This window comes from Barbatula barbatula (genome assembly GCF_947034865.1).
Source record: "Barbatula barbatula genome assembly, chromosome: 3".
NCBI lineage: Eukaryota > Metazoa > Chordata > Actinopteri > Cypriniformes > Nemacheilidae > Barbatula > Barbatula barbatula.
The window spans coordinates 20,144,884-20,162,181 of NC_136764.1; the positions used below are offsets into that span (position 1 = coordinate 20,144,884).

The 17,298-nt window shown below is 41.1% G+C and overlaps 1 protein-coding gene across 1 annotated transcript in view; it reads left to right on the forward strand.

The window, feature by feature from the left end:
* The first annotated feature begins 1,374 nt into the window (after nucleotides 1–1,374).
* The window catches only part of zswim5 (zinc finger, SWIM-type containing 5), a 41,604-nt gene continuing 25,680 nt past the window's right edge, over nucleotides 1,375–17,298 (forward strand). Inside the window, exon 1 of the mRNA XM_079452669.1 lies at nucleotides 1,375–2,564. Within this exon, the coding sequence (XP_079308795.1) occupies nucleotides 2,066–2,564 (499 nt within the window). The 5' untranslated portion in view covers nucleotides 1,375–2,065. The remainder of the gene's footprint in view (nucleotides 2,565–17,298) is intronic.

Sequence of the window (17,298 nt, forward strand, 5' to 3'; positions counted from 1 at the left end):
GACAAGACTCCCATTCCCAGACTGCCATGCATATACATATACACATACACATAGAGACTTACACACTCATACAGAGGACTCACAGAATGTCATTAGATGCCTGGTATCCTGTGTGGTGAGCTGTCAGCTTGTCATCTTTTACTCGGTGCACTCGACTGGACAGCAGCGAGCATGCTGGGATATGACAGCCAGTAAAATGGAGTCCTGTCATTACTTCTTCCCGCACCTGCTGTTCTGGTTCCCTTAAGAGGCTGCAAACAAATAAACATATAAACAAACAAACTCACAAACATACCAAGTGTCTAGAGCCAAATGCTTATCATGTCATTGAAGGAAGACCATTTACTTAAATGAATAGACAAGGTGCCAGTTTTCAACGTGGATTAAAAATATTATCTTTAACTTAATACTGACATTCCCTAAATGCATTATTAACACGTTATCTTAAATAATAACAACATACATCTTTTTAAAATTAGCCTACAACAAGCAAATTACTCCAGGTTGTCAGTGGACATCACAGTGTGCAGAAAATATGAGAATCACAAGTAAAGGTATAGTCGTGAAGACCTACTGTATAAGGGTCCCATAGGACATTTTAGGCAAAACACTGGAAGTAAAAGAGCTTGTGAGAGGTAAAGGCCTATAAGACAAAAGTTTTTCAGTGTCTACCTCACAGGGCAGGAGGTGAGGTTTCCTCAGTTTGATCCCTAACATGGCTACGTGTGCTCATGAGAGCATTAGAAAGAGAGTGGAACCAAATAGGGATAAGAATGTAAAATCCTACATATAAAGGTTAAAGTAGAAAAAATAAGAAATGTCACACAGATTAGGTCTACCTACTTCACAAATTCACGTTTTAGTATAACTTGCTGTTTAAATATTCACACATCAGGCTGTCTAAAGTCACTTCCAAAATTCTTCCAGTGCATGGAAATATTAGCTTCCCACAATGTATTGCAAATATCAGGCCGCATTGATGGCATTAATGCTCACTATGTTTGCTTACTGGAAATCACGTTAGGCTGTCTGAACCCTGGGAGATCTCAAACATCCTGACAGCACGTTTGATGTTTGAACATAACCATAAACAAACATTGTCAGACAGGTAGGGAACACAAACTAGTCAACATTCATAACTAATATTCATCTGAATTGTTGCTCAGATATGTAACATAGTATTAAAGTATTTTTTCATAATCTATATGTATATATATATATATATATAAAGTAGCATAAAAGTAGGATATCAATCTAGGACGCATATTAAGACACCAATTCACTTTCCCTTTTCATGTTTTATGCAATTTTGCTTGGTTGAACGTCAGGAAAAACTGAAGAAAAAAAGATTTGTGCATCATGAAATTAAAAGTAAAGATTGTATTAATGTGCTTTGTTTTCACAATGTGATTCCAAATATAGCTGATTGTGCTATTTACAATGTATATGTTTACGTGAGAATGCAATCCTAAAACACAGCTTATCATTTGTTTTAGACACTTCATAGTCAGACTCTGACAGCATCAATCGAGTGAGGTTATACACTTGGCCACCAGGGTGGGCAATACACATCTGCGAATGTGCACATTTCAAACTTTATGTCGCGCTAAAAAGAGCAGCTGGACTTATTACGACTGGATGCATCTTTGTTTTGGATACATTTCCAGAATGAACGTTATAACGATGTGGCGAGATAAGCAGCATACGGGCGATGTTTAATTCGCCCTGCAGTTAACACAACTCCCAGCACTGTTAACACAAACATTTATATGAAATATACTGCAGCAAACAAATGACTCCTCCGTGTTCGTGTGCTGTAAATAACAAAAAGTTTGTGATGCATGTTCCTTCCAGACAGTCACTTTGACCAACGCTGTGGTTATCAATTCAACACACACATGCGCACCGCCTCGCTCGAGCGCTTCCTCTCTATTGGCTCGAGCGCGTTTGTTATTGGTAGTGACGTATGAGACTCCGTTCTCACCCACGACCCTCCCGTCGCGCGTTGCCTCAGTCTGTGCGCTTCTAGTGCCGCGGTCCTCGCTTTAGTGTTTATTTGGTTGTCATGGCGGAGGGACGTGGAGAACTATTGCCTCAGCCGCCGCTTCACCTCTCCTTACCCCCGGCCAGCAAGCGTCCGTGTTTGCGTCCCGCTCCACGAGGACCGGGTCCGGGGCCTGGACCGGGATTTCCGAACTCTCGCTTTCGTTGCCCGGAATCTCTACTGGACTGCGCTGCTAAGGCCGTAGCGGAGAAATGGGCCTTCGAGAGGGTGGAAGAGCGCTTCGAGCGGATTCCCGAGCCAGTGCAACGTCGTATCGTTTATTGGTCTTTTCCGAGGAACGAAAGGGAAATATGTATGTATTCGTCGTTTCAGTGCCGAGTAGCAGGCGAAGAGGGTCCCGTAGTGGGCTCGAGCTCGTCCGTTGGAACCGGTTCAGTCCCGGGAGGAGTTACGAACACAACCGGCAGCGCTGGGACTGGGGCTACCGGAGATGGACTGCCTTTCCGCCGGGGAATCCGGCTTTTGGAAACCGGTTGTGTGGACAATGTCTTACAAGTCGGTAAGTGTCCCTTTAACGGTTACTTTTTGAATCGCTGAAAGTGTCCAGAGATAATTTCGCCCGTTCGCGGTCTCCGATTTGTTTCACTTTTAAATAAATTAAGTTTTTTGTTTTGTTTAAACGGCGTGTCGTTGTATTATCGATAACATTAGTCACTTCCAGGGATTTAGTCAGGGAGCGTTTAAATACCCGCCGTACTGCGAAAGAAACGGAGCGCACGTTTTAAAAATTAAAGGGCTTCCCGTTGGGTATGTTGCAATGGCTACAGTACGGAATTCGTTTAAATTGGCGTTTCCAGATGGCTATAATGTGTATAAAAGTATGAATAAACGCAGATATGCATCGCGCAAGTTACAGAAGACATCGTTTAATACAACCTGAGAATAGACATTTACCGTTTTAAAAACGAAACGGAACATTCCTTGCCTGGTCGGGAGGAAGATAACACAAGTGTGGTGGTCACAATGAATCACTGTTGTAGCGCACTACATTGCTGTTTTTTTGTTCAATCTCTACGGGTAAAGTTGTTTTGTGGAATTGGTAGTTTTTCATCGGACATGTGTGCCTGCTTGACGGTTGTTGTGTCTCTTGATATAATTAAATCCGAGGTAATCCGCTTGGATCCAAATCCCGTATCTTTTGTTTATTTGCTGGTTGGTCAAGACAAAGGACGAGTGTTTCTCGTGGTAAAACGAAGCGTAAAACACGAGTTTAGACCTTTTCTCAGCGCCTGCAGTTTTATTTGAACATTCTTTCCATGCATTCGCGTTGAAATGGGTACAATTTGTAGTATTAAATGTGTCGTTGGGTTTCCTTCGGAGAGGCTAACGTTACAGCACAATAGCTCAACACCCCCTCTCATTATCGGACGGGTTCTTGTATTTTCACCGACGTCGAATAGCACCTCGTGCATTAGAAATTTTTCTAAAACCTGCACAGTTTATCCACGTTTCATTTAATCGAGGAAATTAACGTAAAACGCCGTTACGTTTAGCAGCACGCAGACAGTTTCAATGGCTACCCAAATGTCTATGCATTTTCCTCCCCCCACTCAATGTACTTTGGTGACCACCATGCTGGCAAAATACTGCCAGGAAAAGGAAAAGTGACTTTTAAAATAGACATTAGACACCACAAGGTTCATAAACGCAACATGATAAACGAAGTGTTCATTTGAAGTCGTAAAATCGCACCATTGGTAAACCATCACTTGAGGGTTTAGTTAAGATCAACAGATCCATTCACACTATTAAATATTTAGCCTATAGCCCATACTAACAGGATAAAAAAGGTAATCAGTCATTTTGAAAACCAGCCACAGCTCTCCTATAATGTAAGCATTCATTTCTTGAAATAGCAGTTACAGGAAGCCCCAAATCTCAAATAATTGTAGGTGTTGTGAGAGTAGTGAAAGTATACATATATCTTATTCAATAAAGAAGCCATGATTCATTTATTCTCACAAAGATCCACTGTGCCCCTTTAAAAGGCCAGTGTTAAAACGAAACGTGATAACTTGGCTGTAATGAAATAACATGGGCACTTATTTAGCAACCTTGAAAAGCTCTCTTCATGGGGACGTAGCTCCCTTTTCACAATAAACAAAACCATTTGAACCATTATTGTTTTTTTTTTAAGATAACCATACACATTGGACTGTCGTTAAAGAAATATGATTAATGGCATGTCTTGGTTTACAAGCTATGGTCATTGCAACCAATAGTGTAACATGTTTATCATTTGTTTTGATTATTATGGGTAATCCTACAGATGTTATTTAAAAGTACTAAACTGTCACTTTTTGTATCTTTTTGATTATGGGTAATAATGCACATTAGTTGCATAACCTTGTGAAGGAGCCATATGATCGAGTTGATAGTTGACGGGTATCTGACAGCGAAGTGATATCCCTGCTAGATTAAAGCAGGTTTAGGAGCATTCTGTTTGGTTACGTTTGTAGATTGTGTTCTGGTGATGTTGATGGATACAGAAAGTAGAAACTTTATAGTTTGCATCTGCCTGGTTGCGTGTATCTAATTGCCTTTTTTTATGTTCATGTGTAATGTGTATATATATAACCATGTACAGACAGAGATCTTACAATTCGTGAATGTGTGGGTGTGTTTTTTCCTCCTCAGTACTACTACCCGTGCATGCTTGAATAAACTCTCTAGTTTTATGTTTGACCCTTTAAAATGTTCAGTTTCCTCCAAACCTGTTTATAGCTCTGAAAGGCACCACAACAAAGTACCAATTTTAGGCTTTTTATGTGTATTCAGCATGTTTGCTAACATAAAAACAAAGAGTTGTACACAAATGCTTGCTCGTAGTGAGACAGGCAGGTTGGCCAAAAAGTTTGATGATATACAAACCTAGAAAAGCAGTTAGTCTCTGAATATTAAGTAGTCAGATTTTATGACCCAAATATTAAAGCCATGCTACAGGAAGCTGATTTAATAAGAATAATTAATTCTCATTTTTGTTTGTGTAATTCAACCACCCCAGCCCACAGCCTTGTCTTATAAAGTCCTTAGAGAGGAGGTTCTAGCTTTGAGTCAGGCTTGTGGATTATTGGGTCATGCTTTGTTACCCAGCTGTAGAAAACTCCCCGATTCACAGAGGAAAGGGGGTTGTCGTTGTGTGTGTGTGTTTGTAGGGTGGGAGGGTGGTTAAGAGTACAGCTTTTCGCAACAGAGACCAAAGCTGTGATAAGGAGTCTTTATGAATCCTTCTGCCGTGGCTAGGAGGCAGAAGTTCTATGAGATTATGGACGGAGGAGCCAGTGAAAGGTTATGTAGTCCCCTTAGTGCCTCTATAAACCTAGGCAGGCATTATTGTGAGTTATGTTACACTTCTGCCAAGTGACTTTAAGGTTTCAGGTTATTTGGAAACCCTTTTTTGGCCACTGGCATCTATGCTATCTCGGTTTGGGAATTGTCTCAGTTAGTCGAGAGGTTTTAATGCATGTTTATATCACTTGTTTAACAGTAAACATGCTTTCACAACTCAAAACCCAATTCTTATTATGTCAGATCATGAGCTTCAATCGTAGCTAGACTACCTTAAAAAAAGTTATGGTGCAAGATAGTTTGATGCCAGTTTGTGGTGGCGGTAGTAAGGTAGCAGCCGTTAAGAATTAGTCCCATGGCTGCTCTGTAATGTCAGCAGGCCTGTTTTTAGCTCTTTGTCTCCTTTGAGTGTTGCCATCATTTTGGTCTTTGTAATCGGGACACATCTCATTCAGCACCATACAAGTTCAACAAGGGACTGCTAATTCTGCTCTATCTTTCATCAGCCGTACAGACAATATTTAATCAAGGTAATTAATTCCATGCCTGCAAGTCTCAAAGAAAATCACTTAAACAAATCTCCTTTTCACACTTATTAGCACTCTTCGTTTTGAAGGACATGGCCATTAAACACTTTTTCCCCTCTTTGTCTTTATCAAAGAAGGGAAATTAATTTGGAAATAGGGAAGAGGGTGGTTAGCTGGCTTTTCAGCTAATCAGCGGCGACTGGAGCAAGGTGAAAAACAACTCTCCGCATTCCAGGACAAAAGATGTGTCAGAGGCTTTGATCACGTTCTCGCTTCTGAACGGTGGGCTCAAGCTTGCAAAAGCCTTACTAAAAGTAGTTTGCAGCTATATTTTCAAATGTATATAGCTTATATAGCTGTATGTAATGTGTGTTTTACAGTTTGATGAGTGTGGATGTTTCTGTTCTCTCTTTCCCCCCTCTTTGATTCAGTAGCTTTGATATAATTTATTAACCCCTTAGTGCAGGAGCCTTAGATGGACACTGCTGTTTCATCTGCACAGCTGGGAAAGGGGCTATTGGTTTGTGTCAGTATCTCCGCTTCTCATGTTCCGGCTTGCAAAATGGAGCTCCAGTTTGGAGCCAGGGGCAAGGTTCCCATCCATGCCCTGCTTCGTTCCACATGCAGCTGGGCTGCATACTCATGTCAGCTCCTCTCCCTGCCGCGACTTATCTGCCTTTTATTGGAAGTTCGCTGAGATGCGTGCACACACACACACACATATATGCACTCATTATGCATTATTGCCTCTCACAATCCTAGTTAAAAAGTGCTGGTTGTTAAAGGTCCCTTATGATAGGAGCTTTACCTCTTTGATCTCTGTACACAGGCAGTTGATTATTTTGTCGATATTCTGTCATTCTTCCACTTTAATGGAACGTTTATGCTTTTATGCATTGGGAGGAGCGATAATATATGGCTGGCAAGCCTTTAAAGCTTGGGTTTACAGAAGATACACATGTTTCAAAGCTCATGGATCTGCTATAAACCCTTTTTTTACTTTAACGCTGGGAGGGACTTGCCCTTTTCTCTCTTTTTTTCCAACCTACCTCCTGCATGGTTCTCTGTTTGGGTGTCATTGTCAGAGATAGACGCTGCTGAGAGTTGCTCCGCTTTAAAGAAGGGGCCTCCAGACATGCCTAATGGGGCCTCATTTGGCTGTAATTGCCTAACAAATGTTAGAGAATTCCAGAGGAAACAAAAAGCGAGAAAATAGAAGGCAAATCAGACAAGCCAGAACAGAAGGAGGGGAAAATTGGTTCGGAGGTGAGATTGCACAGAGGAAATGGAATCATATACTAAGATGAGGTATGTTTAGGCAGGCAGAAAATAGAGGACCGCCCCTACCTTCAATTTGTAAAGACGCGGAGGAAAATCCTTGCATCTGTGGCTGTAACACTAAACTCGGGAGTGCAGGAAACTCAAGCAGCACTCAGGCAGCTACCCTCCCCCATAGAAGGCCTTTCATCCAGCTGAGATTTTGTGTGCAGGGAGTTTTTGTGGCCAGTTCACATGGAAACTTAATTTTCTCAGTCTGGACGAGAGAGGAAGGATAATGTGTATTGGAGATGGGGTCAAATATCCTGCCAGAGGGTGAAAGAAAGAGGCCCCTGTCAAGTGGCAGTTAGCGATGTGCAAACCTTTATGCAAATGTCACATGGGAGGCTATGGACTTTTTAAAGCCATTATTTCATATGTGTTTATTCTAGCCATACAAGCCCTATTATTGCAGTTCCGGTTTTTAGCTTGACTTGTTGCCAGCCACCAATCACAAGGCCCCACCATTAGCGCTAGGGGTGCACTGAACCGAAGTGCAACCGAAAATATTCGGACGAAAATTGCAAAAAAAAGTGTTATATGATCAAGCAGCAACCAGCGCAGAGAGAGTGTGTGCTTTATTTATGCAGCAAACATGTCGGCAGTGTGTGGAGCATGTTTAAGTGTCTGAGAGAGATACCGCGCGGAACTTGCCACACCGGATTACATTTCTGAATGAAAGCATGTTTACCGGCCGGTAACTTGTGTACTTCAGACTGGAGCGGGCGGTCTGACAGTAGCCCCGCCCAGTGGTGGCTGGTGAACATTTTTTGAGGTGGGGCTGTGGCACACTGGCACAGCAAACGATTTCAGCATGCAACGAAGTTAAAGAACATCTAGTTTATTCATTACATAATCTCTGATCAGTTAATTTACCAATGTGTACCCTGATGTTCTCATGTTTTAGACAACAGGCACGGAAAGCAAAATAAGTCATTAGCAGAAATGCTACCACATAGCCAGGACTTTTTGGTGTACCAACGGGAAGAGAGGCTTTGTGTGTACTTCTCTTTTTGCTTGTCTCCTGTCTGATTAAGAGGTCGGGCTGATCTGGTCCCAGCTCCTTTACCTTCAGTTTTTCTGCCAAAGTTCTCTTCTCAAACGTACATTGTAGTAGAGATTTCACAGAGTTAGGTTCTTGTCACACAATTGGAAATTGTGCCACTACAGACCCGCCCTGATTTTAGCAGTTTGGGGTAACAGAAAACCTCCCATCTTAGATAAGATTTGTGGTCACTGATTGGGTAAATTTTATATCATGTCTTAAATATATGTATCAGGATTTGACTAAATTTTACAAAGGCCCGCCGCCTAGGGGAGATTTCTCGATCACCCCAGCTCAAATTGAGACGTGCAGAAAGGCAGAGAAGGTCATATTGTGATGATGAAAACATGTATTTTCCACTGTTGATTTTTTATAACGTTACATTGCGCAAATATAAATAAAAAAATTATAATGATTATTTTGTGTATATTGCCAGCCACCACTGGCCCCGTTGCTGGCTACATCCTTTGACATCATAAGGTGGTGCACAAAGTTCCCTGTACTAAACAACTTGTCCAGCAGTCAGTTGGACTTATATAGGCTATAGAAGAATTTCGGTGCATCCCTAATTCGCGGTGTACACTTTTAAGGTCTGCTTGATTGTATTGATTCTACAGCCATTTTTCTCAATTATTTAATTCTGCATATTGAACAGATTCATCTTGTGCTATTGATTTGTACCTGCTCCATTTTAGGGCTCTTTTTCAGCTGCTATTATTTTGTTGGGTTATGCTCAATGTGCAGTCAGGGTAGGTTTCTTGTAATTTCGATTAAAGAGTACTTTTTTAGTATTGCAAAAAAATATTTTTATATAAAAAAAAAACATGCACCTAAAAGTGAATAAGTGCACCATTGTTTTACTTTAAAAAAATTATTGGAACCCACTTGCTGCGTTTTCACTGCTTTTAAAATGCCACAAAACCCTAAACAACATTTATTTAGATGCTAACAGTGTCCGTTGTATTGCACATCATAGAAAACAATTTTAGCAACTGAAAGTTATTATAGTAGAGAATTTATTTTATTTTGAGCATTTTCTGGCTATTTTTGCCTTGCGGATTTAAAACCTTCATCTGGCCAACCTCAAAGGATGTGATGTGGCTATGTACGATAGTACATTGATGACGTGTCGGTGTCTCATAATAATCTATAAGACTGTGTTTTCTTGACCAATGAGAAGACATTTCTTCGAATTATTCATGACAGCCCCTGGTTTGTTTCTATCTGACCCTTCAGAGAGAGGCATTCATGGCACGTGACCGTAATCTGATGGATTAATGAAGAAAAAGCAGAACATTTACCAGGAGTTGCAAAAAAATACATATTAAGATTAGGGCTGTCAACTTTAGTCGTTTAGTCGACTAATCGGTCGATGCCGTCTTGGTCGACTGACATTCTCATTGGTCGACCAGTTGCCTATTTTTTTTAGCCTATGTTTCATCCCCAACTTTAAATACTTTAATTTCGGCTATTTAAAAAAAATCACTTAATTTTCAAAGAATTGTATTATTATTATAGTTGTATGTATTATTGATGTCTTTTCGTTGTTGTTTTATAAATGTTCTATGACGATTGTTTAATAAATGTTCAATCAAAATGCAAAACATCGCGTCTTTTTTTTTTTTTTTTTTTTTTTTTTTTTTAGTCGACTGATCGCTGCGCAGGACAGGACTTTGGTCGACTAAGCATTTCTTTGGTTGACTACAGCCCTAATTAAGATAATTATATATAAAAGTATAATTTTATTTGAAATGCAATTTGTTATATTTGTTGGGAAAGGGCTTCTCCACTGAAGTGATAAATACACACAGAACAGAAACAGGCGTGGATGGCCATTTGGAAATCTCGGTGGGATGGAGCTCATGTGGACCAGTGCTGCTCAATGTGTCATGTTCGAAACTCAAACAGTCGGAGTTAGGGGACTTCCGACACTGACAGGGGGTTTCCCGACCAGCGTAATAGGAGTCGTATCCCATCCCGGAACGTTGGCCGGTTTGTAGCCCACTCGTCATGGATGCGACAAGTTAGGCCAGAACAGTAGCAAACTGTATTTTACTATGGAAAGCTTTTAGAAATAAAGACAAATGGACTTTTGGACTTGCTCATGATTCATGAACGCAGTCTGTATCAGGAATGCAGTACCGTGACAAGAGGACTTTTCCATCTCTTCAAATGCGGTAACGGTCATATTTGAACTAGAACAGTTATACTTACATTTTATTAAAAATAATTACTCTCGTTAAATGTGATGGTTTCTGTAAAACTGATTTGGCTCGAAAGTATGATTAGTGTAATGACCATAAACTGTATAAAACAGGTAATGACTAATATATTTTAAGATATGGAATCGGATCACTTTCTCTCGTGCCCCACCCACTCTTTTTCTCGCGGTGTTCATGCCCGTTTTAGTTGCATTTTGTATGCTGTAGCTGAAAGGTAAGGTTTCATGCCCCTTTAAAATAAGATTTGCACCCATATGGTAATGGTCTACCTGACCATAAATATTAATGCAGCTGTGAACAGTTGTCTGGCTCATTTATGAGTGGGGATGACTGGAGATGGTCAGATTTTATCTGATTAAATGACACCATTAATACATTTTATACCTCCTAAAACAGCATATTCAGAATGATATTCAGGACAGGATGAGGTGACCCGAAGCTGTCTTTGCACAGATTTTAACAGCCCAGCTTACAACCATTATTTTACATAGAAGTATTTGTCTAAAGTGGGCCTTAGAAGGTCTGGCAAGGCTCTTTGAAGGGCTGATGAGTCTTTGAGCACAAAGCTTCAATATGTGAATTCTCTACTTCAAACGGCTTCACACCACTAACAGAGGTACCTTTTGTTCTAGTTTTTCTTCTTACAGTTTCTAAAGAGAGTGAGCACTTAGAGTTTTCCCTTCTTCCAAAGGGTGGAACCGCCCAGTTATGCTAATGTGCGGCTGTCAGTCCGTGCTTCCCTGAATAAACATTAATTGGCTGCAATGCTTAAATACCCATCAGCAAGGTGAGCACATCAGCAAAGTATATTGAAAGAGCTCTGCTAGGACTGTGTGCGTTTGCACATTTTAGTTAGTCAATAGAGTTTGTTGCTTCATAACAAACCATATTGAGACTAGGATTGTCTCTGTTTACATTTCTGCATTTGACAGACACTTTTCCTCAGAGAGCATTGCAGTGGTGTCAGGCTTTTTTCATCAGAACGTGCTTTGGCTGGGAATGAAACCCATGACCTTGGCTTTGCTGATGCCATGCTCCACTAGTTGAAGTGCAGAAAGTATCTTCATGGAACATCCTATACCGAACGTTTTTTGGAATTACTCATGCACTGACCTTGTGGTGCGGTGAACTCAGGGATATTGTATCTTTTGTCCTAATCTCTGTGGACTTTAGGTTGTTTTATGAGACAAGATTTTTAACCTCTGTCTGACTTACAAATTACCATGACTTTGCAGGAAAACATGTCTCTTCTTTTTGCTTTCCTCACAGCCTGTCTCCTCAGAACAAACAGAACAAACACACCATAGCACAAGTGCTACAAGGTACAACCATTATGGTTACAGTCATGTGATGGGGCAGAAGAAGTGGGCATGTTCATGCACATGATGCACATTGCAGTTACAGATGGCCGTGCTCTCTATTACTGTAAATTAGCATCAAGTATTTCCATCCCCATTCTTTCTGTCAATCATTACTATTAGAGGCATAAAAATGATTTGGCTACTGAATAATGAAATGACTATTCATTAGTCAGGGACATTTGTACGCCCATCTTGTGTTATATGGACAGAACCGCTTCCTTTTCGACGTTAAAAAGAAATTCTTAATGAAATATTTATATCTCCTCTTTTTTTTCAAAGCAGGGTTTGTAGAAGGTGTCAAAAGCTGTGCCCTGCTAGGTGCACAAAATATAAATATCAATGGCTTTGAGTTTCCACCTCTCCCCGCATACTGGCCTCTTTTTCAATATAGCCTAATGACAGGCCTCTATTCCCCTGCAGTGGCTGTGCTGATATGGGCCATTAGGCACCAGTTTCTTGTAGGCAGCAAGTGAACAGATGACTGCAGGAAAATGGTTGGAGGAAAAAGGGGGGAGCGACGGTGCTTAAAGGCAAATATGAAAGGCAGAGTAAATAACCAACCTGTCATCATCTGCCCCCCCACACTAATGCCACCCAGCCGCCCTCCTCCGGAGTGCAAGAGAGAGAGAAAAAGAGAAGGTCCTCATTAGTCTTCCAGCCCTCCCTGATTCTAGGACTGACAGTGTACACGTCAGTGCAGCGGCAGACATGCATGCATGCAGAGAGGGGGCTGCCCCTCCCATCCGCTCATACACCAAACATGATTAATGTGGCCGACAGCCATGGGCCTGCGTGTCTGGACCACTCCCCCCACACTATGCACTTCTTAGTGCTCCATCCTTCGAAATCCTCTTTGGCCCATAACGTGCTTCCATGCACACAGACCCCTCCCACACTGACTCAAGATGATGTTCGGAAATGTAATTCACTATGTCCTCCACAACCAGTGCTGCGGGACCCAGAGCTTTACCTTTTGCACTGTTCAGCAGAAATAACTATAGTACAGATAATAGATTTTTGTCCCCCAGCAGTACTGTATGAAAACTACAATGCTGGCACAAGATTAAATTGATTTGCTCTGGGTTTATTTCTTGATATTGGACAGGGTGTCCTAAGACAGTCTTTGTTTGCATCATTACCCACAATGCACATAGTGTGTGGGCAACCTGTCGTTTCCAGGTCATATTGAAACACCTGACTTTTGCAAGCCCCAACACAGAAGTCATGTGCTTTAAAAAACAATGTGATGAATAGGTTTGGCTCTTGTATAGACTGGGGGGGGGTGCTCTTGAATGGGGGATTGTGGTACTTGTCATGGTGTAACAGGATCAGTGCGCCCTCCACCCTAGAGCGCAGAGGGCAGCCATTGTTAGGTTGCAGGAAAAAGGCAGTGGGGGCCACCAACCCGGGCTGAGCTCATCTTGTGAGGGTGAAGTCCTCGAAGCCCTACACCAGAGACAAATGCAGAGGACATTTCACTGGTCTTTCCATTATTAAAGGTCACCGGGGAAGACAAATAAACCATCGGTCTTCAGAAACAAAGGGAAGGGGGTAAAGTGTAGGGACACAATTCAGAATGTTTTGTTCATTTATAACGTTTTTGGATAAATGTTTTACATCCTCATACACCTTGGCTGCTGGAAGGGTATATGTGATGCCTTTTTGGATAAACATTCCTTAGTACAACAGTCATAATTTTTAGCATCTTGAAAGCCTTTCAACTTCAGCAGTGTTTTTGATTTTGAATTCAGTTTTTTTGCCTTGTATAATTTCTACTCTAAAGGAAGGAACACTAAGCACTTTTTTTTGCTGTAGCAGCAGAATGAGGCAGGCGGCATCAGAAAGTGTAAATCAGTGTTGAAATCGTGCTGCCTTATCTACTGGATAAAACCAGCAACAATAGCATTAAAGTGCAACTCATGAAAGCCGCAATTAAACACTATCTTATCCGATTCTGTTCAAAAGACACATCATCTCTTATATTTTCTTCTGTATACTGAATGCCCTCCACTTTGGTTGTAAGACGCAGAACCAGCAGTATAATTGAGAAGTAATCGCGATAGATAAGGACAGGAACTTTTTTGTTTTCAATATTTTGCGGGCTATTCTGCAACTACAATTTGCGTATGCCGTCCTGCCTCAATTATGTAATGGACACTTTTCGGTAACATAGGTTTGAATTTATGATAATATGTGTTATCTGTGTTAGCAGCGATTTCAGAATCTGCTTTCACCCTCCCTTTTGTTGACTTCACATATTGACATTGAGCCGGTAGTGCAACATTGCCTTTTTTATTAAACTATTACCATTCTAAGGATATTACAGAGTAATGGATTTGCCTTGCAGTATTTTGAGCTAGCCAATCTGGGGCTGCATTGAAGCACCCGGTGCACAATTTGTTTTCATCAGCAGTAAATGGTGGATCATTGTGGCTGTGACGGGAAAGCACAAAGACCGGCTAATGAAAGGCAATAGCTGTGGCCCTGGTCTCATCACCACTCTCTGCTCTCATGGATGAAAACAGGTGTCCTCTTGGGGCCAGGCTTTCATTTAAAGAGGGATTTTAAAGGAATATTCATGACAGCTATCCTTCATCGGGTGGTTGAAGGGGAGGAAAAGAAGAGAATGGAGTAGGGGGAGAAACTGAGAGAACGTCAGTGGGGTAAATCAGCCAGTGATTGAAGAGGCCTGTCTGGGATAATTCAGTTTGATTTGAGTCTCATCTCTCATTACCATTCCGGTTTCAACAAGGAGACGCCCCCCAGACCCCACTCCACCATGCTCATTTCTTTCTGAGGATCACAATGCGTTACTGCAGGCGCAGAAATGATCAGGAAATGGTCTGAAAAAGAGGCCTGGTGTATGTGTTTCAGCATTGTCCACTTTAACTTGGAATGATTCAGACTTTTCTTTCTCCATTGTATCAAGTTGTGATAAAAACATTAGTTGTTAGAGGCTATCAGAGCAGTATTTACACTGGTCATGGTTGAGTAATAGTTGTTAAGTTTCCAGCACAAGTACAGCCATTCAAATGCATAGTGAAAGAACCTATGTTTTAGCCTAGACAATGCACCATCACAGTGAGTCATAGAATTAGAAAGGGTCGGTGTCGTCTTAAGCGTTATGACTGTGCCTGGTTTCAATACGCTGCCTGCACAGGATGTCAAGCTCATAATGCTTGTTCATGCACTGGTAAATATTTCCTCTGTGGCCTTCTTGTGGCTTGACACCACGTCGTCTTCACCTGTGTTACAGTTTCATATGATCTGGCCTGTTTTTTGTTTCGTGTACGTAATATACAATTGCTGAAACGGTTAGAAGTGTTAAGGTTATGTTCCGCTGTACTCTCCTAATGATGAACTGTGTGATGAGACATTGAAGATGAAGTAAATTAACCCACTTTACACCTGGCATGTACGTAATCACAATTTGCAATGTCTTACCTGTCATGAACACTAGCCTGCATTGTCCTTTCAGATGGCAAAGCCGTCTTTGGTAAACCGAGGAGGTTAGTGCTACACTTGATTACAAAAGCCCATCGCTGGGAACTCCCCAAGGCTAAACAGCCATTGGACCATGTCAGCAGGCCCTTCAATTGTCCAATCCCTTCCTCCAACCCGATAGCCGGGTTTGAAGCAATAAAAAAATCTGCAGCTTTGGTGCAGGATGCCACTTGTGTTACTATTGGAAAGCTGTTTTAGCTAGCCCCTTGCCTAAATGCTAAAATGCCTTTGTTGTTACATCACTTATTCATGCTCGAACTAGAGGTCGACCGATATGGGTTATTCTCTGGCCAAGGCCGATTTTTTTTAAATCAGGCCAGCCTATGGCCGATATATTATGGCAATTTTCTTCTTTCCACCTTCACCTCATAAAATCTAGATAAGTGATAGACAAGTCTTCAATAAATGTTTAATTTAAACAAATATTCTATGTTCAAATCAGTGCACTTGAGTTAGAAAGAATAAGTAAGTGTTTGATGCAGGGCACAGGATAGCAGTCTAATACATAGTAATAATACATTGCCCAAACTTTTAAGCACCTTCTCAAACTTTTCCGAAGCATGCTTTTTGTTTACGTTTGTTGGCAGACACATTAGACAAACGGTCATAATCTAAGTGAAAACAAAAATAAAAAATCTCTCTTATTATTGTTATTACACAGCCTGCTGCTCACAGCTCAGTTTTTGTTATATTTAGCTTTTTTATATTTATAGTACAGTAGAAAGCCTGACAGGAAAGTAGACGCTCTTGTGGGCGAATGCGTTTAATTAGCCAAAAAAGACTGCCTACGGACATAATGCGTAAACGAGGGGAAACAACAAGTCAGGATTTAAACTTAACTTGGACTTAAAAGTTTGGTTTAATGACGAAAAACGTACCAAGCAAGCAGAATGTTTTCTCTTCATTTCAGATTTCTAACACACACTAGTGTTCAGCGTGTCTGGCAGCTCAGAGCAAAAATTTTACTGTTTCTCTCTGTATGTTTATCTGCTCCGGTCGCGTTAATTTATAAAAAAAAATTGTGCACTTATTCCGTCCATTTGATAGATAGATTTACCAAAATGCATCTTAATACCAAGTATAAACAGACCCACAGACACAGTTAAGCAGGAAAGTTAACCTGCACATTTTAGCCAGAAGTTTTGTCATGGCTTCAGAGTGTGAGTTTCTCCATCTCACAGCCTCAGAGGGAGAGAAATTATCCGGTACAGAAACAGTATTGATAACGTCAGATTTTATCTAGCTATACAATGGGGACAACTGTAATAATTTAACTGCTGGGCTCATAACCAGGTTTTAGTACCCGTGCATACATGAACCCTAATGTGGTTGAAGGCTCACTAACAACAGAGTTCCAAAAAGTTACTCACATTCTCAAGTAGCATAATATTTAATCAACAAAATATACTAGATTAAGGCCAGATTAAGAACAAAGGATACACATAATTTAAGTGTTACCGTTTTCTTGTGATCAGTTGTTATCAGGTTTTTAAAAAGTTAGCAGGCAGGGGGGGACATCACAGTGTTATGCCAGCATCGCGTGTTCCACAACAACGCTTAGCTGCTCATAGATGAACCTGCCTGTTAATCGGCCTAATTTGTGGCACAATCGACCGATGCCTATTCATTAAAAAATTCCCCAAAACAGCCCGATTAATCTGTCTGCCGATCAATCAGTCGACCTCTAGCGAGGACCATGTTACATTTAATTCCATGTTAGCCTCATTCCACCTTTCATGCACTTTCTGCTGTACATCGCAATGTTCACAACGGCTGGAATATGAGGGGTTTCCCCACTCTCCCCCGAGTGCCACAGCCTCTCGGAGATCAGCCCAATTCAAATAGTGTGTGCATGTGTCATAAACACACCCTGGCTTTGAAGTCAATAGATCACCACAATGGACGGCTGCCCCTCAATTCTCCCAGTTGTAAACCTAGAAGCCTCTTTGTGCAAAACTGTCTTTTGGTT